At 38.2% G+C, this 25,829-nt stretch overlaps 1 protein-coding gene across 1 annotated transcript in view; it reads left to right on the forward strand.

Annotated features, from left to right (window-relative positions):
* Positions 1–25,542, forward strand: part of KCNB2 (potassium voltage-gated channel subfamily B member 2) — a 201,574-nt gene extending 176,032 nt beyond the window's left edge. Inside the window, exon 3 of the mRNA XM_020812712.3 lies at positions 16,785–25,542. Coding sequence (XP_020668371.3) covers positions 16,785–18,947 — 2,163 coding nt within the window. The 3' untranslated portion in view covers positions 18,948–25,542. The remainder of the gene's footprint in view (positions 1–16,784) is intronic.
* The last annotated feature ends 287 nt before the right edge of the window (positions 25,543–25,829 follow it).

The following is a 25,829-nucleotide window of genomic DNA, read 5'->3' on the forward strand; positions in this document are numbered from 1 at the left end:
TCAAAATTTGAATTTGCCATCGCAAATATTATCCACTGCGTACCACCTAGCAGTTTCTTAGCATTTTCTCTTATGATTTTCAGATTTAAACTCCATGAAATGTTTCTTCCATATGAAGGGGAAGCTTGAAAAAGTTACTTTAGCCTATGTCTCCCTAGTGTTTCCCAACCAATTTGGCTAGTCACTGTGTGAGTTTTACTCTAAAGAAGCAACTTTCCAAAGGTCTGAGAACAAAAATGACCTATACTTAGTACGTGGTCATTTTCTTGAAATACATCTGGATGGTAAAATTTGCTCCGTCTGAGATAATTCAGCATTTCCTGAGAATTGTTAGGCTAGCAGACAGGCAGAGAGGCAGTCCAGAAGGAAATTGAGAAGAAAGTCTGTAGACAATCCTCCCAACATCTGGAGAAGAAGTTGCTCAGATACACAAGGCAGATCCATGTTGAACCCTCTGGATGTGGCTAGGTGAAACCTTAATGCCTGATTGAATCACCTGAGCCTTTCTATGGCAAAAGATTTGATCTGCCTCCTAACCATATGCAGTAGAGCTGGAATGCATGCAGCAGAAATTAAGACAACAGTGTCCCCTTCTTGTAATCTGCCATGGTAGCAAGAATAAAGCAAATAGAAACATAGGAAGTGGCCTTATAGTAAGACAGACCATTGATCCATTTAATCCAGTGTTCTCATCTCTGACTGACAGTGACTCTCCAGGTTTTAGGCAGGGTTTTTGGTATCATGTGGTGGTCACCCATCCAAATGCTAAAAAACCCCAGCCTACTTTCCAAAATAATTTGTTATTGATGATCCCTAGGGTCCCTTCCTTTCAGCAACAAGGCCACTGGAGGTGATGGCATTCCAGTGGAACTGTTTAAAATCTTAAAAGATGACACTGTTAAGGTGCTACACTCAATATGCCAGCAAGTTTGGAAACTCAGCAGTGGCCAGAGGACTGGAAAAGTCTACATCCCAGTCCCAAAGAAGGGCACTGCCAAAAATGCTCCAACTACTGTACAATTGCACTCATTTCACACGCTAGCAAGGTTATACTCAAAATCCTCCAAGGTAGGCTTCAGCAGTATGTGGACTGAGAACTCCCAGAAGTACAAGCTGGATTTCGAAGGGGCAAAGGAACTAGAGACCAAATTGCTAACATGCACTGGATTATGGAGAAAGCCAGGGGGTTCCACAAAAACATCTACTTCTGTTTCACTGACTACGCAAAAGCTCTTAAAGAAATGGGAGTGCCTGACCACCTTATCTATCTCCTGAGAAATCTTTACGTGGGACAGGATGCAACAATTAGAACTGTCTATGGAACAACTGATTAGTTCAAAATTGGGAAAGGAGTACAATAAGACTATATATTGTCTCCCTGCTTATTTAACTTATATGAAGAATACATCATGCGGAAGGCAGGACTGGGTGAATCCAAAGCTGGATAAGATTGCCATAAGAAATATCAACAACCTCCGATATGCAGATGATACCACTCTGATGGCAGAAAGTAAGGAGGAATTAAAGAACCTCTTAATGAGGGTGAGAGACAGCAAAAAATGGTCTGAAGCTCAACAGCAAAAAAACTAAGATCATGACACTGGTCCCATCACCTCCTGGCAAATAGAAGGGGAAGATATGGAGGCAGATTTTACTTTCTTGAGCTCCATGATCACTGCAGAGGGTGACAGCAGCCCCAAAATTAAAAGACACCTGCCTCTTGGGAGGAAAGCAACAAACCTAGACAACATCTTAAAAAGCAGAGACATCACCTTGCCGACAAAGGTCCACATAGTCAAAGCTGTGGTTTTTCCAGTAGCGATGTATGGAAGTGAGAGCTGGACCATAAAGAAGGCTGAAGAATTGATGCTTTTGAAATGTGGTGCTGGAGGGGACTCTTGAGAGTCCCCTGGACTGCAAGGAGATCAAACCTATCCATTTTGAAGGAAATCAACCCTGAGTGCTCACTGGAAGGACAGATCCTGAAGCTGAGGCTCCAATACTTTGGCCATCTCATGAGAAGAGAAGACTCCCTGGAAAAGTCCCTAATGTTGGGAAAGTTTGAAGGCACGAGGAGAAGGGGACGACAGAGGATGAGATGGTTAGACAGTTTCATCGAAGCTACCAACATGAATTTGACCAAACTCCAGGAGGCACTGTAAGACACGAGGGCCTAGCACGCCCTGGTCCACGGTGTCACGAAGAGTCGGACACGACTTAACGACTAAACAACAACAACAGGGTCCCTTGCACCTCTGCAATTCTACTACCACCACCATCATCACCATAATCATCATAATCCAGTGTGTTCAAGGTGCTGTAATGAAAGACACCAAGGCTTTCCAGTCATAACATTTGCCCTTTTCCAACCAGTTGAAATACTTAGCATCTTACAGGAATGCGTCGTTTCCTAGGTTTGCAAGTATTTTTTTCTAAGCAAGAAAATTCCTTGAGCCATGGCAGATCTTTACAAAGTATAATGCTGGGCATGCTGTGTGATTTTCTGTGTGATTTCATATCTGCATTGTGCAGTGAATGTAATGAAAGCTCCAGAACACATGTCATCCTGAGTGGCAGTACCACAATGCAGTGAAACAAGAAGGGAATAAATAAGCCACATTGCAGTAATATCATCCATTGTACCATATCAGGGTACATTTTGAGGTATGGTGCATAGCCATTGGTTTCCATTTTACTTTAGAGCACCAATTTTTACATTATGTGTTTGGTCTCATTAATATATTACAGAAGAGACTAGAGTGTGTATTTTCTAATTAAGCCACCATACTCTGTGTGTTTGCAACTCTATGCTGGTGAACATGAGAAAGCAGGGAACAGATTGATTCCCCCATCCTTTTTCACCAATATATAGGTAGAATCCTTACCCTGATAAAAGAGCAAAGGATATATTAGAGACCCTTTATGCCAGCAGCACAACAACTGTCAGGAACACAGAAATCACTAAAGCATTGAATTGAAAATATAGTTATGATTGACTGAAGGAAGAGCAAAATATCAGGATATAATGTTGACAATTGGTTTTTCCCACCAAATGCAAAATTGGCAGCTTGTCCTGGGCACTGGTTGAGCAAAAATACAGGCTGTCTGCTTCATAGCATCATTTTACTAGCCCACAGTTTCCACCACTTTCAGAAGCGCTGTTTTGATCCTTACACAGCTATGCACTCTGATGTTTTCATTTGTCTTCTACTACCTGTACAACTCATTACAATGTAATTAGGTTAGGTGTTGTATTAAATGTTTCTTCTGAAGTTGCTCAACCACTAGGGGAAATGCAGCTTCTTGTACTTTCACACATGACTATGGGCCACATGAGAAGAGAAGACTCCCTGGAAAAGACCCTGATGTTGAGAAAATGTGAAAGCAAGGGGAGAAGGGGACAACAGAGGATGAGATGGATGGACAGTGTCATTGAAGCTACCAACATGAATTTGACCCAACTCTGGGAGGTAGTGGAAGACAGGAGGGACTGGCGTGCTCTGGTCCATGGGGTCATGAAGAGTCGGACACGACTTAACGACTAAACAACAAACAACAATGGGCCACCTGACTTCTCCAAACGACTAAACAACAAACAACAATGGGCCACCTGACTTCTCCAAACCTATCTCTGCAGGTTCCCTTTCCATGTCCCTCCTCCAGATATATATATGAGACCCAAAAAGTGCTGTGTGTCCTCCATGCATTCTTGAAGACTTTTAGGAGTGGCGTTTTTGTCATTGTAGAAATTGCCAGGGGCCTGAAACTTCATATTACCCTTACCTATCAAAGAAGAAACAACTGTCTTATTATTTCTAGTTTTGTTGTAGATGTTGTTTTAATTTTTGGCATTTCTTGTGCTGCCCATCAGGAATGAAAAATATGCCCTAGAGCAGTGGTCCCCAACCTTGGGCCTCCAGATGTTCTTGGACTTCAACTCTCAGAAATCCTGGCCAGCAGAGGTGGTGGTGAAGACCTCTGGGAGTTGTAGTCCAAGAACATCTGGAGGCCCAAGGTTGGGGACCACTGCTCTAGAGAACCTCCAATGTCCCCCACCTTTGTGTGAGCCCAGTTTGGGCTGCAGTTGTATATCTGTTCTAGATAATGGTGAAGCAAACTTCTAGTATCATCACTCTGGGAAGCACTAAGATTACTGTGAACTGAGGACCAGCAGTCTAGACTTTGTGGGTATGCAGCCTGCATATTGCTTCATATACTTGTAAACATGTACATCCTGCATGTTTCAATGCTTTTTCACATGCTGAGCTACAGATATGTCACAGCCGAATGCCAGTAGTTTGATGGACCGATGGACACATCAAATACTATATTTTTCCATGTATAAAACAACACTTTTTCCTAAAATCATTAGAGGAAAAAATGAGAGTTGTTTTATACATAGAAGGAGGTGGAGGCAAAGGAGCAGCCACGCTCAGGCACCTCATGTGGCTGCCCATTGATTGATTGCACCACCATCTGATCGCCTCCTCCAGTGCGACTGCCAGGGCTCACCTCCAGGTCATGTCACCGCCTTGTCCACTGCCCAAAGGGAGCCCACAAGTGGCGCTGGAGGAGGTGATCCGGCAGCAGAGGTAGCAGCAGCAGGAAGAGGCGGAGACAAAGGCAAAGGAGCAGCCGCACTAGTCCGCCTCTCACTGCTGCCCATTGACTGCTGCCGCCACCGCTGGATCAGGGACAAAGCAGTGACGTGAGCTGGAGGTAAGCCCTGGCTGGAGAAGGCTATCGGGCTGCGGAGGGAGCAGCAGCAGGAGACGGAGGTGGAGGAGCAGCCCTCGCGGCTGCCCATTGGCTGGTCCTCTGCCTCTGGTAAGGGACAAAATTAGGGGGCCATCTTATACATTGGGGAGGCATATGCACAGACAAATGCAGCAAGTCTTAACATGCTAATCTCAACGTCTGGTCCCAAGAAACTAATATATTGCTTCGGTTTTATTTTATTTAGTTAAGATAGATCATACTTTGGCTCAAGACTTGTCTATTTATGCCAGACTATGTGCCAGTTTGGGTGTGGGAGTGGACAGAGTAATTTGTATTATTTTAAAGCTATGGGTAATAAACAAATAATTTGGGCAATTTATTAGTTTTCAATAAATGTTGCCACATTTGAGGACAAAATAATCAAGAGTCTTCTGCTTCATTCAGATAAAGAAAGAAAAATAGCCCATATTTTGTCAGGTGGAATATTAGTGTTAGCATCTCTTCAGCTGCATGGCTTAGGTTATTAAGCAGATGGCTTTCCCCTCCCCTCTGTAGTACTCCAAGCTGCCTGAAAAACCTGTTCCGAAAGGATTTTGTTGCCCACCAGAACAGCTTTTGAGAACAGTCTGTAGCAGAAGGGAGAATACCCCATCCTGCTTCTGCTGGCAGAAATAGTCTGACCAATTTACTAACTATGGTGAATCCTGCTCCATATGTTTAAAATGGAAGTAAATTGCAGTATGTCTCTCACTGAAGATACCATACCTGTTCTGTCTAGTTCTCGAATATGGATGCAGGAAATCCAAAACTCTAGCATTCTGTCTGTGCAATGCCTTCCTCTTGGAAGAAGGACTGACCACCACCAAAAGTGCCTTTACCTAGATCCCCACCTGGGCATTCAGGTTCTAGTGAGTTCAAAATATCAGGCAGCTGATTGTATTTTGTCTGAATTGTTCAAATTTTTAAATAAGTTTTCAGATGTAAAGTAAATGAACTGATTTACTTTAAATTGCTTTAAAGGAACTTTATTGGTTATATCTTGCCCTGTCAATATGGGTCAAGTTAAAAATAGGCAAACAGACACTTTATCACATATTTGCCTTCTCAATAGCATTTCCATCTTATTCAGTGAAATTAAATTCTCCAGTGGGGGTGATTTGCAAACTAAATTCTCATATGCCACACAATTCTGTGCATGTATACTAACCAATGATTTATTATTAATGGTGGTAGTGGTGGTATTGTTCTCTGCACCACAGCAAGTTTCCTATGAATATTCTTCAGACACGTCTTTGTGTCCTATAAAGTTATATGCAACATCTTCTCTACCCTAACTTATTCAAACAGGAGACTCTTCACCATCTTATGCTGCTCTATATGTGCTGTTCCTGCCTGATCCATTCTAGATGTCTGTTTAATTCTCCTTCCATGCCACCGTTCACTCTATTTACTCTCAGGAAACTTCACACTGTAAACACTACTGTGAAACACTGAAACTAGAAACTGAAAATTTTAGAAAAAAGCTAGAAAATGTGTTTGCCATCCTTTTTATATAATATTTTGTGATATAAAATTAGTTTTCAGTCATAATTCATGCTCAATACCAGCCATGTGAGGGAGATTCTTCATTTTCCCATTTTGCAAATGGGCAATTGAAGTGGTTTGCCCAAGGTCATCCAATAGGACAGGCCTGTGCTAGAACCTGAGCACAGATTTAATATCTCTTCCTATTAAAATCCATTCTGTCAAAGAGCCAAGTTGTGAACCTTCAACATCAATAATAATAATAAATAATAAAAATGGGATTTGAAGAAGAAGATGCAGACATAAATAGACAGCAATGGTCATTTTTCATCTGTTGGCCAAATTTTATGGATTGCGTGCTTCTTTTCCTCCATTTTATAAATTCCAACCACCTCCAGTTTTTACAGTTTAGAAATGAAACTTCAGTATTATATTGGAGCAAAGAAATTAATACTTCTGGATCAGCCACCATATATAAGCTGGAGTTCCATCAACAAGCAACCTCAGAAGTACAGAAAGGACAAAAAATGCAACTTACTAAATATTAAGGCATGAAATTAAAAGAATACAGAAGATTAAATCACCATCTTCCCCATACTAATTTTAGCAACTGGATTCATTCCAAAATCTTTGGTGACCTATTCAGAACTATTGCCAATAGCTGTTAATTTGCTTTCTGAAATTCATTATTCAGTGCTTTTGCAAATATTTCATCTCACTCACAAATTTTTAGGACTTGATTCCTATTTTTTAGATTTGGCCCTTTGGTCCGCCCACAAGCATCAACAATGCTGAGAAATGATAATCGTTGCTATAGAATATGTCAGAAACATAGTTTGGTTTCAAGATTTGATCAGAAACATCTTTTCAAGACCATGGATTAATAATTAATTTTGCCCCATTAAAAAAGAACTCCTTCCCCACTCCCAATAAAGAAACATAATTTATGTTGTTCCCAGGTGATATGCTGGATCAGAACATCTAACTCCCTTGGACTGGGTACTAATGGAATGTTTAAATTAATGGCTATATCATCTTAAGAGCAAGCTACTTTCTGGTTGAAATTAAAGCAAACAGTTGGCTGGATAGCTCAGTAAGTTAAGTTTCTGGCTGCAGAGCCAGAGTTTGGGAGTTCAGTTCCACACTGTGCATCTCAGAAAAGCTAGCCTGTTTGGCCTTGGGCAAGCTGCACAGTCCCAGGATGCCCTCAGGGGAAGGGAATTGTAAACCACCTCTGAGTACTCTCTCCCTGGAAAACATTGGGAAAGGGTTGCCATCAGGTATTCAGAATATATTTGATGGCACATGTTTATTATTAATTGGCGGTGACCCTTCATTACTTAGTTAGGCATCCTTCAGTCTCGAAAGACTATGGTAGCGTGCTCTGTATGGAGGGCTTGGAACAGCGCCTAGTGTGGCTGAGAAGGCCAATTTGAGAGTGACAGTCCCACACTGAAGACAAATCCAGTCTGTCCCCTGTCCGGCTCCCTGGTTTTGCTGCTTTTGTGACTTCCTCTTTGCCTCAGCCTGCTGGGCAAGGGTCTCTTCAAATTGGGAGAGGCCGTGATGCACCGCCTGCCTCCAGGCTGAACGCTCAGATGTCAGGCTTTCCCATCTGTTGAGGTCTATTCCTAAGGCCTTCAGATCTCGCTTGCAGATGTCCTTGTATCGCAGTTGTGGTCTCCCTCTGGGGCGCTTTCCCTGCACTAATTCTCCATAGAGGAGATCCTTTGGAATCCGACCATCAGCCATTCTCACGACGTGCCCGAGCCAACATAGACGTCGCTGTTTCAGTAATGTGTTCGTTCTAGGACTGCTCTGTTTGGAACTTTGTCCTGCCAAGTGATGCCAAAAATCCGTCGGAGGCAACGCATATGGAAGGTGTTCAGCTTCCTCTCCTCCCGTGCACAAAGGGTCCATGACTCACTGCAGTACAGGAGTGTGCTTAGAACACAGGCTCGATAAACCTGGATCTTCGTATGTGTCATCAGCTTCTTATTGAGCCATACTCTCTTTGTGAGTCTAGAGAACATGGTGGCTGCTTTGTCAATGCGTTTATCCAGCTCGACATCTAGAGTAATCATTACACAAGCTATATAAACATGCCCTTGATCACAGGTACATAGTTATAAGTTCTTAGTATTTAAGTATAAGTGAGGCAGATAGCAAGATGCCAGTTAGCAAAAATATTTTCAGAAAGTTGACATGAGGGCAATGCAAGGTAAGCCGCACAAAGCTTTTTAGTAACCTTTGGCAACCTTTCAAATGTAATCATAAACCCCATGATGGACAACATTGATAGGTTGGTGTTGTCCATTGCTAGAAAAAGACTGCCATCACCAACAGCTTTCCTCAACTTCTGATGGTTCCTAATCCAAACATTCCAGGAGAAGGATACTCAATTTACTTCAGTCTAAAACAAGAGCTCTGTATTTTAACTAAAGTTTGCAATTGACAGCTCCTAGAATTAATTTCATTGTGCCAAGAGTACCTCACCCATAGCCAAATGACACATCACCTTCATCCCATTCAATGTCTAGATAAACTCTGTCAAAGGCAAGAAAAAAAATCCAAGTATATTAATCATTTTTTCTACTTCAATAGAAATTCACTTTCATAGTCATTCATCTTTTAATTACTGTGCTTCGGAATGTCTTATCAAGAACAAAAACATATTTTAGAAGTATTATCACCCAGTCTTTTAGGTTCTTGTCATGGCACTTCAGATATTTTCATGTAATATTTAATTATAACCTGAATTTGATTCTTAAAGAAGCATCCAGAATAGAGAAAGAAGTCTGGTAAAATCTCTTTGACAAAAAAGTACCCAAATGGGAAGATGTACAATAATTTATATAATCTGATCTCATGGAGAGTATACTTTTCAAATTTTTAATTCTCACAAGTGAGACAAAATAGTCAAAGATCTACATCCATACAGTGTCAGGTTTAAATGAAGTAGCACTGATGCTATTGATGATAAATCGAAACAAGCAAAATCCTTTATTGCAATACAAGGTTCCTGTTTAAATGAATCATTTATCAGGAAAATTTACCCTAAAGTCATCAGAAAGTTAACAGTTAATAGAAAGAATCTTATTATAAAGTCATTTTTCACAGGGTAGGTTGCCTGAAAACACAATGAGGGTGCAGAGTTGACATCCCCTTGAGTTAACCTTGGGCAAGATAATGGCTGATAAGAGACAAAATGAAGACCATTTGTTTTTGTTTTGTTTTTTGTTTTTTTAATTACCACACCTTTCTCCTTGACAAGGACCCAAGGTGGTTAGCAAAAGTGAAATACAATATTTAAAGTTGAAAGCTATGGGTATACAATGGTGGCTGACATCATTAAGAGACAATATTTAAAGCTAAGAACAAAGAGTAAAGAGGCATCTTACATCATTAAAAGGCAATATTAAAGCTCAGAACAATAATTATACAATTTAAAAAAAACAATGCTACACTGAGAAATGGAAAATACAAAAATGGAAAACACAAGTAGTACTAAAAATCCAGTCAAAGCAGTAATGCACACCCATCCATCTAAAAGGCAATAAAATTATAAATTGGCTGGACTCTTAAAGGTATAGGATGTCACTTTTTTAAAAGGATGTCACTAAAAGCAAAGAGCTGTTAACCACAGGGAAAGATTAGTGAGATCTGAAACAGAATGTAGCAATGTGGAATGCTACACTTGCGGTTTTAGCAAACAATGGGCAAGCACATCTTTTTTAACATGCACATGTGTTGTGTATATGAAGAACAGGTCAGACATACCTCTCTAAATATGCTGATATAAATACATAGATAGGTAGGGACATAATGGTCCTCTGAAATAACCAGAGAGAGCATAGAAGCAGAAAGGTAATCTAAACATAGGCAAGGCGAGTGAGCACTAAGAAGAAGAGATCAAGCACATCTTTACTGTCATATAGGCCTTCAGAATTTCAGAAGAGGTAGAAGTAAAGTGTGGATTTTCAACTTTCATGTCCTCCACATGATCACATCTAAGAAGTTACAGGAGAACAAGCTACATTCATTGCTGTTAAATAAGAACCACAGTTCTTGCTACATATACAGTACTGTATATTCATTCTTGTAAGTTCAGTGTTACAGAGGCAGTAAAGAGCTTGTCAATACAAAGATGGTATAATAGAGACATCTACTGGTTAAAATAGAGATGCTTCCCTATTTTAGGGAATCCATCTGTGAAAAATGTGATAAGCTTGTCTGCAAGATGAGCAAGGCAGGCCTGTTTACTGGTGTTGGCAAAATGAAAGGGGAAAAGGAATAAACAGTCAACAATGGCAAAATATTGTGGTACTCTGTAGACCTACATATTTGTGTCAGTCCGAGCTTTCATGGATCAAAATCCACTGCTTCAGACAAAAGTAGTGCAAATCTTTGAAGAAGTAGGTTTTGATCTATGAAAGCTCACACTGACATAGTATTATGTTTAAAGTTTTATGATATTTTACCTTCCCCCCCCCTCCGCATTTATCCTCTAATTTTTCCAACATACTGAGACAGTCTAACATGGCATTGGCTACTTCTATTGAAAATGTTTAAGGATGTAATGAGTTTCTACACAAGAACAAAAAGAACCACTTTTTTTTCATCAGCAGCAGCATTAATAAAGAACACTTCGGGATTTTACGCAAACAACAAAAAAAGTATCTTACAATATATTTTTGTGCAAAAAGGATTGTGAATTTTTGCAAAAAAAGTATCAAAGTGTGAATATGTTCACTAACTTGTATTATCTCTTCCCATGGTGAGAAAACTTCAAATTTTTAATTCTCACAGTATCTGGTTTCAATGTAGAAGTACCGGAGCTATCTAGGAACCATTCCAATTTTGCAACTGAAACAGTAAATCCATTTATTTTCAAGAACAGCAGGAGCAGGTAATAGAAAAATTAGTATTGGCACCCATAAGATTTTAATCAGATCTGTATATGATGATGCACTACTATTCTCCAAAGTTATGGCTTGGATTGTATCACTTTAACCTATGAATATGGGCTTGTATTTCTTACAATCCCAAATAAAGACTCCTCCAAATAAAGAAGGAATATAAAAAAATGCTAACCTAATAACCTTCTTAATATACTAGCTTTATCTACACTAGTTGATACTGGAAGATCTATATCTTATTCTCGACTGAAGCCTTAAATGGTACATTCCAAGATGCGCAATCATACAGGGCCAACCCAAAACATTTTCTCATTCTCTTTCATATTCTAATATATTTCTGTTACATTCATATTCTATCTTATTCTATTTACTAGAGTGGTTGTATAGACCGGATGGGTGGGATATAAATCAAATAAATAAATAAATAAATAAATAAATAAATAAATAAATAAATAAATAAATAAATAAATAAATAAATAAATAAATAAATAAATACTTGCTTCCCTTGACTAGCATTTAATATTATAAAGTCAGGAATCTGTATTTTTATTATGTTACCTCAATATTGATGGCATTATATAAATATTACATAGTAACGATTATCCTAAGGCATCTTTCTCCATATTTTTGTATAGTTCACAACTATAGGCCTGAGACGATCATCAAGCAAACTGGCAATTGACAATTGCTCGTTAACTCATACACAATTTCAGTGGCCTTTTAATATGGAATTAGAACTTTGAAGCCAAAATAAGCTTTGTCAGGCAGTCAAGGTAAAGAAATCAGACAAATACAAAGAATGATAGCTTTGTACCTATCATACTTTCAAAATGTAGTTGAGCAAGAAAGCCTGTCTTATAGATAATTATAGATATTTATCTGGGAAAAGTACAGTCTTATTGTGCATGTACATTGTTATGCTACTGCCAGGGCTTACAAAAGGCAGAGATTACAAAAATACATGTGGATTTATGATGCTTTAAACTAATGGGGATGTGAATGCCAAACAGAAGTGAAAAGAAAATTCAAAGCCTGTGGTTCCAATTGTCAATTAAAGCAGTGCACTGTACTCTTGCATGGTGTTAGGAGTCTCTGTGCCATTTATTTCATGCATTCAACTCCCTTGTGGCCACAATGATCCTGGCACTACCTAGGTTACCACTGACTTAGTGCCTTTGGGCACCTCTCTCAGCAGCACTTATATATCTTCTGAAAGGCTGAAGCACCTCATGGAAGAAGCCAGAAATACAGATGTAGGTGGTGGGGTAGGATCAATAAGCAATATCATATTGCATTAGCTGCAAAAGAAACTGTAGTTGTTGGTGGCAATTCTGTTTATTCACTTCCTTCCACCAGTATAACCATTAGTGTAATGGACACCATATTTTTCAGTCCTGTTTTCTAGTTGTCATCAGTTTTTTAAATTTATTTATTAGATTTATATAACACCCATCTAGAATGTGTCTACTCTGGGTGGTTTATATATAACATAAAAATAAACTAAGGTAAAATCCAAATTAATCACAAAGTTCAAGATGGGGAAAGGAAAAAAAGAAGAAAAGAAGAAAGAGAGAAAAAAAGAAAAGGAAGATAGGCTAGGTAATGGCTGTAGGGAAGGCCTGCCTGTATAGCCATGTCTTCAAGCTTTTGTTTTGTTCTTAAAAACAAGTTGGTGATATTCTGGATCAAAGTTATATAACTGCATTACCTTATGAAGGTAGGTAGATTATATAAAGTCATGTGAACAATTCATTTGTGTTTATTTTCTGGGATCATTTCTTCAGCACCACATCTGTGGACAGCTCGCCAAAGTACTAATGTCTACTTTTTATTACTAGGGTACAGAATGAATGTAGGGACCTTTCAAAACCTTGTAACATTAAGCCCATGGATGCACAATTTTAATATAGTGTATCATATTTTGGTGACACTCTGTAGATCAGTTACTAAAACATCAACTGTCTTAACAGTTGCTAATGTAGTAATTTGTTTTCATTTGAAAAAAGGAGAGTGTGCAAGAGAGAGAAAGACAGAGACAGAGAGACAGAGAGAACACTTCTACACTGTTCTTATTTTCAGCTATGTTGGAGTCTGTTGCAGTTGTGCAGAATCCAGAGTGAATCTAAATAACTAGATCTTACCAAAATCATGTATCTGGCATATTTTGTTCGTTATTTCAGTACATTAACTGAACTGTGGTGGCAGTTAGTTATAGTTCTTAACTGGACAATACTCCATTGAGCTCAGTAAAATATTAATTCATATACTGTATGCCTGCATTGTAAATCTTCCAATGAACTTCAGGATTGGGACTGTGTGAGTTTGAAAAGTCATTCTTATAGCTACCAAACTGTCAGCCAAAAGTTGGTTCATTGCACTGTTTTGATACAAAGTGTGTGTAAATAGTTGTCTTTGTTGTTGTTTAGTCGTTAAGTCGTGTCTGACTCTTCATGACCCCATGGACCAGAGCACGCCAGGCCCTCCTGTCTTCTACTACCTCCCAGAGTTTGGTCAAATAATAGTTGTTTTACACACCTAGCGGTTCGAAAGCATGCAAATGCAAGTAGATAAATAGGAACCACCTTGGTGGGAAGGTAACAGTGTTCCGTGTTTAGGTTGCACTGGCCATGTGACCACAGAAGATCGTCTTCGGACAAAACGCTGGCTCTATGGCTTGGAAACGGGGATGAGCAACGCCCCCTAGAGTCGAACATGGCTGGACAAAAATTGTCAAGGGGAACCTTTACCTTTACCTTTATATAGTTTTACCTCTAACTCAACTTTCTAAAAATTAGTACAATATTATGATAAAATGTAGAATGTGCCTTCTTGTAAGTGCATTGCTTGTGTTTCTTTTGTTCCATCTTGTACTGTCATGTATTAGTCAAATAATGTTTCTGAGTTTAGTTTTGCTAATTTTCTATTGCCAGTGTGATATTTAGCATCAAGTCATCATTCTGCCTATTCAACTTAATGGGAAGGCTCATCTTGACTTGGCTTCCCATTGTTCTAACAAGCTGCCATAACTTGTACATTCAGTACTTACTGTAAATCTATCATTGATCAGAAGCCTACTGATTTTATGCCTGGAATTTGGATGGCCTCCCATTCTTTAACAAAATTAAAATCACCTCCTCTGACTTACTGTTTCACTCTAGTATTGATGACACATCTATACTATATTCATAATTCTAGTCTTACAGACAGACAAATAAGTAACTGCAATTGTGTTATTTTTTACATATAAATAGTAGAAAGGTTTTAATTCTAAGTCAAACTTGCTCAACTGAAATGTAAATTGTTGCTTCCTACAAAAAGAGTGGGTCCTTTAAAAAGATGGACTATCTGTTCAAAGGTAGTCCATCTGTCCAATTTTGTGGGGTTCTTCCCTCCTTGAGGCTCCATAATTACCCATTCCAGGAGACTCAGATCTAGTGCTTCCACTGCTCATAACTATGACCCTGTTCTGTCTTAGAATAATAGAAAATAATGGGATAAAACAGAAAATGTTTTAAAGCAGATCTTCATTCTGTGTTGCTACATGCATCTCAGAAAGCAAAGACATTACTTCAGAATCATTAAATTGTACTGGGACCATGGTCCACCATGTCTCATAAACCAGGTAGAGTTGTCTGTTGCCCATTGTACCTGTCAACAGAGGATTGGGTCCAGACTGGCTGAACTTGGGTACAGTCTGAACCACCTGATCTAAAATAGTTTCTCACTAATAAGTCTAAAAGCTTCAGTTTCTATTCCTCCTTTACCTCTTTCTCTCCCTCTCTTGATACTTCACTAAGTAGAAATTGAACTTCAAATCAGAAAATAGTCTGCCTTGGTACTTTTAATGGAAACAGAAAATTACTTATGGCCTTTCTATGGGGGAAATTATATTTCCAGATGCTGCACTCTGGTAAATTCATTTAGCCTAACATTTTCTCGAGGCTGTACTTGAGAACTTAGAGATAATTGAACTAAGTGCTAAAATGTGAAATATTAAAGTATGTTGAGCATCTTCCTTCTTGTCCTGTTTATAGCAGAGTTGAAAATGACTTAAAGACATTGGAACATGTCAAATGACAGAACATTTCTTGGAACTTCTTTTGCTTATTGTGTTGTGCAGAGTCAGAAACCTTCTACCTTTATGAAATGGAAAATTGTGGTGATTGGCCGATGGGGCAATTACACTGAAGCACTCTTTGGTACAAATCAGGCCAGAACTGCTGTAACTTAAGCTACTGCATAACAGTAGAAGTCACCAAACGCCTATGTAGTCTGTACTGTTTTCTTCCTTTAATTTTACTAATGCTAATTACTTTTTATCTTAAAATTTTGGGCTGGTCTCTTTTCCTCCACTGTAAAGATGCCATTTTATGATATGGCACTTATCCTTCCTTGTAATCTTGCCAGCTTTTTAAATACTAAATTTGTAACCTAACCTGCAGAAAACTCTATGGTAGCATTAAATATACCTACGATTGATTGATCAATTGATTAGAGGTCACTCTCTTTTCCAAACAGTCAATGCAGGTAGCTTCCTGTTAATCAAAAGTCACTATTACATATGGTAACACAAATAATGTTGTGCTTGTAATCATAAAATAAACTTGAATCATAAAATTATGTAACCTTGATGCATAAATGCTTTCCCACTGAAAGCTTTTTTCACTGTTTAGCTCGTCTATCAAATATCTGGAAAAGGAACTTCATAAATGTAGAACATAAATGTCTGCCTGCCTTTGGAGATGTATATTCAATATATATTTTTATTTAAAAAATGTAAATATAAGGCTTATCTTATTTCCTTTTATGCTTTTTACAGGGAACTCCTAAGACCTACTTAGGCATTCCTCTCATATAGGGCTAAATTAGTAGTGTGGTCACAATAATACATGGAAGCCCACCATCAACCCCCCCCCCAAGCTCAGTGGTATCACAGACCTTTGTTTGTGAAGGCCTGAAGAGGCCCTGTGATTGTATTCAGACATGCAGAGCTCCTATGTTTGGGAACTCACCCTTATTATTCAGTTTCTCACTAGAGACTGCTCCAGAACGTGATGTTTGACATGCACAGGCCAGTGAGGCTGTGAGTTATTCAGGTGGGCATTACATGTTCACCTGTATCACAACATATTTAGTTCTGTACCAAGTCTAGTTATTGCCTAAACAGGACTCCTGTCAATATAAGAACAGAAGATGGGAGTTATATCAAATGTAACAAGATATCTAACAATACAAGCTTGGCCTAAATCCTACATCCAGCTCAACAAGATGAATGGAATCAGTTAGTGAATGGTGTGCCAATACTTAAGTAATTTCTGTTGATTCAGCGGGTCTGCTCTGTTTCAGTCTATCAATGGAATTTTCACCTTTGAATTTCTGAGGCAACTCCAGTTGTTTTCATTGGGCCTATATGTAGTGTTGTAGCCTAAGTTAGATATTATGCATTATCACTTGGGAATCTTGATATGAACTAGCCAGGGGCACTGGCTTTCATATGCGTTACTTAATTTCTGTAAGCAAATATGCCAATGAGAAGTCCTGTAACTGTTCTATTACTGTCATTGAATTTCAAGCATTCATTATGATTTGCTAACTACAGTTTTACTTATTTTTGTTTTACAGATTTTGGCCATTGTATCCATTTTGTTCATTGTACTGTCCACCATTGCTTTGTCACTCAACACACTACCTGAGCTTCAAGTAATTGATGAATTTGGACAACTAAACGACAACCCCCAGCTGGCACATGTAGAAGCAGTGTGTATAGCTTGGTTCACTATGGAGTATCTTTTACGTTTCCTGTCCTCTCCAAACAAGTGGAAGTTCTTCAAAGGTCCACTAAATGTGATTGACTTGCTGGCTATTTTGCCCTATTATGTCACAATTTTTCTTACGGAGTCCAACAAAAGCGTGCTGCAGTTCCAAAATGTCCGCCGTGTAGTTCAAATATTCCGTATCATGAGAATATTAAGGATTCTTAAACTTGCCAGACATTCAACAGGACTTCAGTCCTTAGGATTCACCCTCAGGAGAAGTTACAATGAACTAGGTTTATTGATATTATTTTTAGCAATGGGAATTATGATATTTTCTAGTCTTGTATTTTTTGCCGAGAAAGATGAAGATGCTACAAAATTTACCAGCATCCCGGCATCATTTTGGTGGGCCACCATCACCATGACTACAGTAGGTTATGGTGATATATATCCCAAAACTTTATTAGGTAAGATAGTTGGGGGTCTGTGTTGTATTGCTGGTGTGCTCGTAATAGCCCTTCCCATTCCCATCATAGTCAACAATTTCTCAGAGTTTTATAAGGAGCAAAAACGGCAGGAGAAAGCCATTAAAAGAAGGGAGGCACTTGAGCGAGCAAAAAGAAATGGAAGTATAGTCTCCATGAATCTAAAAGATGCCTTTGCTCGCAGCATGGAGCTGATTGATGTAGCTGTAGATTCCGATAAGACTGAGGAAGCAGCCAATTCAAAAGAAACCCCTGATGATAACCACTTATCTCCAAGCCGTTGGAAGTGGGCCAGGGGGGCAATGTCTGAAGCAAGTTCTAACAAGTCATTAGAGAACAAGTACCAGGAAGTAAGCCAGCAAGATTCCCCTGAAAAACTAAACAATACAGCATCAACCTCTAGTCCCCAACACCTGAGTGCTCAAAAACTTGAAATGTTATATAACGAACTTACTAAAACTCAGTCTCAGACTAATCTTAATGCTGCCTACAAAGACCCATCAGCAAAGCCTCCACCATATGAGGAGGAAATAGAAATGGAAGATGTTATTGGACAGGGAGATCCATCACTACCAGGCCCCCGAGATGTTCTCACTGACATGAGAAGCACTTCTAGCATTGACAGTTTTGCCAGCTGCGCAACAGATTTCACTGAGACAGACCGTTCCCCCCTTCCTCCATACTCCGGCTCTCACTTACAGCTAAAGTTCCCAATTGAGTCTATCTGTTTAGAAGACCAAAGAGCAAGAAGTTCTCAGTTTTTATCACTCACAGGAGATAAAATGTTTTCCCCCAGAGACATGACCTTTGACTACTGTCCAGTGGATTCAACCATGAGCATGGACAATACTGGCTCCCAATCTCTCCTTCAAAGTCATTTGCACTATGATAGTGCTCTGGAGAGTCCTAAAAGTTCTCTAAAAGGAAGCAATCCATTAAAAAGGTCCCTGAAGGTTAATTTCAAGGAAAACAGAGGCAATGCTCCACAAACACCACCAAGCACTGCAAGGCCATTGCCTATAATGGCAGCAGGTGACTTCATGCAATCAACCCCTCAGCATATCAGCACCATTCTCTTAGAAGAGAATTCACCCCATGGAGACAGACCCTTGCTAGGTGCTGATGGTCCAGCAGCTAACCAGGAAATATCTAAAAAATCATCACCTCTGTTTCCAAAGCAAAAGTTTTTTACTTTCCCTTCAACAAAAGAGAGAAGAAGCTTCACTGAAATAGACACTGGAGAGGAAGATGACTTCATGGAGATCCCTGGCATAAGACCTGACCAACCACAGGATATAAAACCAAACTACTTTGGGGATAAACACAAAGATGGGAACCATTTAGTGGAAGAATCTAGAGTCAGTTCGTCATCACCCAAAAGCTTGGGTCAGAACTGTACTCAAGACATTTACCATGTTGGTGGGGAAGTACAAAGGGACACTAGCCAAGAAGTTCACAAAATGGAAAACCATTTGTTTTCCCCGGAAATCCATGCAAACCCTGGAGAACCTGATTACTGTCCCTCGCGGGAAACCAGCATGTGACTAGTTAAGAGAGCAATAAATGGCAAAAATTCATTTGTTAAAACTGCAATTAGTAATGCCTATGAACTAAAAGATGGGAAGCCTCAAAAGTACATAAAATGTTATTTTTGCATGGCATGAAGAGTTGTTTAGTTTAAGTACTGTTTAATTTAAAAGTGGAAATCTGCTTTTTTAAAATAATATAAAAATAGAAAAAACCAGGAAAAATGATGCAAGGACAAAGAGTAAAATAAAGAGCTCTTTTTGAGCCTGTCTTCTGCAATGTTTGACATTTTTGATCCTTTCGCTTATGATTGTAGATATGTTTTTTTAAAAAAAATCTTTTAACTTTTTCCCTCTTGAATTTTGGAATTTGCACATGAAAGGATGAAATGTTGATGCATGTGTTCATAATGGTGTGAAACAAGGTGCTTTGAGCCTGCAAAATGCATACATTTGTACATAGCGTGGGTTTTTGGGGAGATCTACAGTTATCAAGGATCTGTGGGAAACAGGTTTCCTGGGACACAGATATTTCCTTCGCAGTCTGCTGCCCGGAGGATTGTACAGACTTATGTTGCAAAATTGCAACTTCTTCTAAAACAATTCGCCTATCTTGCTTTCTGTTTAAAAGCTCATAAACTATAAGTTATTTGTTTAAGTAAAGGACAGTGTTTCTCATTAATCTTTAAAGTAAACCATAGCTCCTATAATTTTTATTTGTATAGCTTCCACAGATTCACATGCAAGTCTTGAATAAAATTCTGTTAAGACTCTGTAAGATTTAATGACCAGAAATTGAAATTTTGATATAGCAATTCCCAAATTGAAAAGAAAGGCAAGACACTATTACATAATCAAATTATTTATGTGGCAATGAAATGTATCAAATTACCATGAAATATTATTATTGTGTATTAAAAGTTTAACATTTTCTATTAAAGTTACAATCACTGAATGCGTTACTATTAAGACCTTGTTATTTTTGAAAGGCAGATTTTGTTACTGCATTTTTATTTCTAATACCTGTTTAGGAGCACTGTGTCATCTGTTCACTTTTCACAATGGGATGGACCAATTTCAGATTTTATTTGATAATAGTCTCACTGCCCCCTTGTAAAGGCAAAATCAGAAAACAAAATTTCCAAAGTAGACTGTAATTCAGCAAGTCTGAGCTCTGCCTAAATTTTGTGAGTGTGATACTAAATGTAGGCTTTCTTTTCAGGAATTTTTCATTCTTACCATATTTTTCATTTAATTATTGCAATTACTGAATCTAATTGAAATATCACTTCTACAGAATATGCAGTTTTTTCAAGGTATCTGCTGCATCACATGTATTCTGTACCACATCACAGGAGGAAAGCTGTCCTAGAAAAAGATTAACTTACATATGAGCTGAACTTTCCAAACATATACTTTTATTTTGCCCAATATCCATTATTATTTCTACAGATTCAAGGAGGTCACTTAAAAATAAGTTATTTTCAGATCACAAGACTCAAATTAGATTTCAGGAAGTTTTAAATATTTACATTTACAGTTTAGAAAACAATATTTGAATTGGTTCTTTCATCAACATAAAACATATCTATTGCACTGATTTTGCACGGAATATGCCATCTAAACATTTTTTTTCTCTTCAGCAGGAAAGAACCACTTTTTTTGCTGAGCTAAATCCAAAGATTTTCTCAATTTTGTTCAAAGCATATTTTTATTTTAAAAACTTTATATACAGCAGTGTTCAGTGATGTAAATAAAGGCTTGATCCTACACCTCTTAGGCCTTTGCTTAAAGATCACATGACAAAAATATTAAACTTAAAAAATCTATTTGGACCAAGTAAATAGCAAAATCATGTTTAGAAAAGAATTGTTTAAATTCCTTTTAATACCTCCCTTGGCTCCTAAGTAAAGTGAGCCCAGATATTTTAAGACAAATTTCAGTCTTAGAGCCAAATATTTCTGTGTGTGTGGTTTAATGCAAAATAAAATGTCTGGTCATTAAGTCGAAAAGTATTACTTTGTTCTTTATGACTGTCCAAGTATTTCTACTTCTGCATATGATTTAATTCCGTTATGTGGCACTCTGCTAAACCCTTCCCAGTGACCTCCATTCAATTCCATGGACCTGTTTATTCATTTGCATTGTTTGATTAGTAGACGTTCTCAATGACTAAGTCTAAATGCTAGCTAGATTTCTAAAGACACTGCTTTGTAATTTCTGTACATTTTTTCCATCATGAAATCCTTTTGCTCTGGTTTTATAATGACAATTGTATAATGACCAAAAGAAAGAAAGGCTAAATGAAATGTTGGCCTGAGGTTGAAAATGGGAGTTTGGTCACTGGTTTCTCTGAAGTCACAGTTCTCAACCAGAGAAGACTCTTCTGGGCTAACATGACTGTTCTGGAGTACTGTACAAGTTTGAACCCCCAGTTCTTAAAAATGTCCTTTGTACTGAAATAATGACATTTTCCAGACCCTGAACTCATGTCAGACAGATTGTTGATGCTCCCATTTTATTAGGGGCTACTGACTTACTTCAGTGCATTGATGGTTTGTTTCCAGTCCCCCAAGCCATCCCCATTATGCCCTTTGCACTACTGAAAAGAGTGCACTACTGAAAATCAGAAGGCTAGTATTTTAAGACCTTTTAAGCCTGACTTCACATACATTATTAGGAAGAAATTAAAATGGCATCTGAAAGTGGATCGTCTTGAGAGGAGGGTGGTTTTGAAGCAGACCAGAATAATGCTTCTGCTGATTTAAGGCCACAAACCTAATTTTGGCTAGCACAGCCAAAACACATATTGCAAAACATACATATTAGAACACACATATTGCAGAATATACATGCATTCATGATATAGTTCACTGTGGAATGATATCTTCATTAATCCACTGTGCCCTCTTCTTAAAACTGGTATTAGAAGTAAAGTCTTTCTCTGACAGAGGCATATTAAGATATATGGCTCAGCCATCTATACTCACAACTCTGAATGGCATGCAAGCAACTATACATCACATATAGATGATCCCCTTTTCTCAAGGTACTCACTTGATTCTAAGGGAACAATAACCCCTAGCATCTCATTATGCCCTCTACTGCCTTAATAGCAAAAACTGGCACCATTGTTTTGTATCAAGTTGGGATACAAAGATTCTATAGCGTCCACAGTGTAAGTTATCATTTTCATGCCAGAAGAAGCCCTACTTAAGGTGCTTCTTTTAATTGGATATTTCATAGTTTTTTTAAAAAACATTGACATTTATATTCTAGGAAAAGTTTATAATGTTTACTAGCATGATTTGATTTTCCTAATTAATGCCTAACTCTGGAAAATGCTTGGTCACAGTAAACATTTCAGAGAAAGAACATAGAGCAACAGACACACCATACAAGATGAAGAGCAGCTACAACAGGGAGAAAGACAGAGTTCCTGTGAGTACTCAGGGCTTATTTTAAAACAAGGCATATCTATGCTTATTGTATATCTTATTGTATATCTGTGTTTATATAATAAGGTACACATCATAGCAAAAATCTGTGTTTATTCTACTTGTTTACTTAGATGTGGTGCTTGATCATCAGCTGCTGTGGATCTGCTACTGAAGCTACAGTGAACCCAGCATAAACACTCCCTTTCATTGCAGTGATGAGCAAATGCTCGTTAAAATTGCAGTTCTCCAACCAGCTCTGTCCACTGAAATCCAGGAGAATGCCTCAGTACAGAATGATTACCTAAGAATTTAGCAAGGGTCTTTTTATCAATCATAATATAATTTTTAGTGGTTGTGTTCTAGGTTTCTCTTTCCCTGCATCTTCCTGGAGAGGAGACAAAGCTATTCAAAGGTGCCGAAGAAATCTCTTGTGGCTACTCTAAAAGAAACTTCCACAGTATGGAGAGGGGCCAAACAAAAACAGTGATGGGGACAAAACCCAGTACAGTAATATTATCATAATGTCCACGCAATGTACATTTTTTTCTGTCCAGCCCATACATATACATGGTCATAAGCAGGCTACAACATGCCATTACATTTTTGGCATAGAATAAACCACAAGAGTATAGACATATGTGGACCCAAGTATAGGGGATTTACAACATGTAAATGTGGCTACATATTCAAATGTCAGCTTGTACATTTTTTTTCACATAAAAACCTCTGGTGCTACAAAATCATCTAGTCAATTTCTTGTTGCCTATCACTTCTGTAGAGATAGCAGAAATAGCCAGTGTTAGGAAAACAGAGGAAGGAGAATCCCTCCATTATATTTGTAGACTCACTTTGCTGCCAATCTTGAATCAGGGCTGGTATCACAGTATCTGCTCCAGACACAGTGCTTTGCCTAACCCTAGGGGCTCTCTGGCTTACAACAGAGAATAGCAAAAATGTTCCATGAACTCTGATAATTTTCCCCTAGCTCACCTTTTCAATGCCTGATCTTAGGAAAGTTATTTTTAAAAACAACCAGGATTCCCCAATCTCAAAGCTGAAGTCTCTTTAATGCAGCCCTCACTCACCCACAAAAGGTGCTCTGAGGGTCATGAGATCACTAGAATAGAATTCAAGGGATGCAGCAGTTGGAAAGTAATATCAGAAATCCCACCCTCACCCCTCTTTAAGTGGAGTTACCTTTTGCATAGACCTGATGTGAAATCCTGGCTGGTATGCATCTCAGCGAATGAGGAGGCAAAAGACTGAATGATTCTACTGCAGAGTACAGCATAGCATCGACCAGTCTAGGATTAAGTGTCAAATGCACCAAGAGGTCAAGCAATTCTGATCTGAAAACAGCAATTCTACTGTCAACTCGGACCCTCCATTCTACTCCCACACATACAAGATATAATTAGACAACTTGTATCGAAATTAAACTAGTTATATTATTGCAATGTGGCTCCTGCTCTCTTTGGGTACATTGACTTCTGCTTTGTAATAATTCGATTCACAACAAGCACCTGTTATTTTCAGCCCATCTGTTCAATGTCAATAGATAATCAGATAATTTCAGTCATGGAGAAACAGCTTCCCAGCCTCATATATTCATCATGTCCTTGACAAAGAGGCATGTACAGGCTTTTCCTAACATTGGCTGTTATATTACTATGTGTTTGTCTGTTTCTGTGCGCTGCTTTTCCAAAGAGGTTGTGGATTCACTTTCAAGGAAAGGGGTTTGGATTCAGAGATGCGCAAATGCATGCAAAAAGCAGCTCTGCTTGTGCACAGAACGGAGGAGGAGAATCTGATTTCCCACACGGGCAGACGTGTTTAAATTTATTGCATTTTGCTCAAGATGATCTCTGGGGGAGACTTTTCTTAAAAGGCCCAGTGCAACTCTTGCAGCCGTTAGAAAGTCCTACCTGTGTGTGTGTGTGTGTGGCCTGCAATCCTTAAGATGACAACATTCTCTTATTCAGAAGTATTTTGTCCTGTTAAAAATATGGATTCTGGAAAATAGTTTATTTCCCCTACCCCCCAAGTCTAACTAGGGGGACAAAGTGATGTTCCAAAATCACAGACCTTGTAGCAGATTTAGATTGATATCTCTATATATTCTTACCAAATTATGCAGAGCTTTACCTATGTACATCATATGCAAAAAAAGCTTCAGTCATGCAGATAAAATGAAACACTTAGGACTCAGTTTTCTAAACAGAGCTCAGCACATAGCCTGTTACATTGACATAACTGTAAATAACCACAAAATATGTACAATTATCACATTTATAAGTTCTGTGTTATCTCTTGTATTTGTTTTATACTCATAGTAGCATGAACTCAGTTTAATTAACCTTAACATTTATTCTCTTCTATGGATACTATGAATGCTGCAGGGAGAAAAAAAAAAGCACAACAGTATTTATTTATTTTTAAAAATTTCCTTGGCACAATAAACTTGTCTTTACTATTCAGTTTTCAAAGAATACAGGCATTTCACTGTAAACTGTTATAGTATAGCATAACAGCTATACTAACAATATCTCATTTTTTAAAAAGAAAGGAAAAACATGCTTTTGGTAAGAGATACATGCATGTATGATATATCTCATCTAATCTCATTCTTCTGCCTTTACAAAATGCCCATCTAAAATGGGAGTGTATGCTGCTTTTGTTGTATATATTATTTATCATTTAGGGATGTGGCAGGGCTAAAAACTACAGTGTTTTTTCAGGGCATTTTGCAATGGTAACAGCATCACACATGCTTTCTTGCATTATTGTATTTGCTAGAATGTCTTGGTTTCACTCTTTTTTTCTGTAGAGAACACCACATTCAGTTTTCTTTCTCTTCTGTCCATTGTACACCATTACTAGAGCTTCACATATAATGGTATTCGTATCAATGTTTCCATATCAGCTGCATCTTAACAACATGAAAAGGAAACACAATATATTTATTTATTTATTGGTTATTCTAGATTTTGCTGATCCACTAACTATTTCTGCACCAATCAGCATATAAATATGCATGTGGTAGTCTGTATTGTACAGTTGTTCGACATCAAAATACTTGTTTATTTTCTGTCAAATGTCTGTAAAATGAATGGCATTGTTCTCCATTTCAATCTGCCGGAATAAGTGGAATAGTAAATAAATGTGTGAATGAATCATCTGTGTCTCATTTCAGTTCTCTGCATGAAATCACTTTTACATTTAACATTACATACCAATATGCCAATCCATTGTATTTTGGTTTCATTTGACAGGGAGAGGGAGGACTTGCTGGATGAAGAATATGGAATGATGAAGGGGGGAGGAGTATGCTTTGCACTGCTTACACTTTATTTCCATCATTAATTAATCTCCAGGCACAGGATATCAGGCAGTGGGAAAGACCTCTGGAGAGACAAGTAGGAAGTTAAATTTTACTATAAGACTGAGAGGATACACCTAT

The sequence above is a fragment of the Pogona vitticeps genome, chromosome 4 (genome assembly GCF_051106095.1).
Source record: "Pogona vitticeps strain Pit_001003342236 chromosome 4, PviZW2.1, whole genome shotgun sequence".
Classification (NCBI taxonomy): domain Eukaryota; kingdom Metazoa; phylum Chordata; class Lepidosauria; order Squamata; family Agamidae; genus Pogona; species Pogona vitticeps.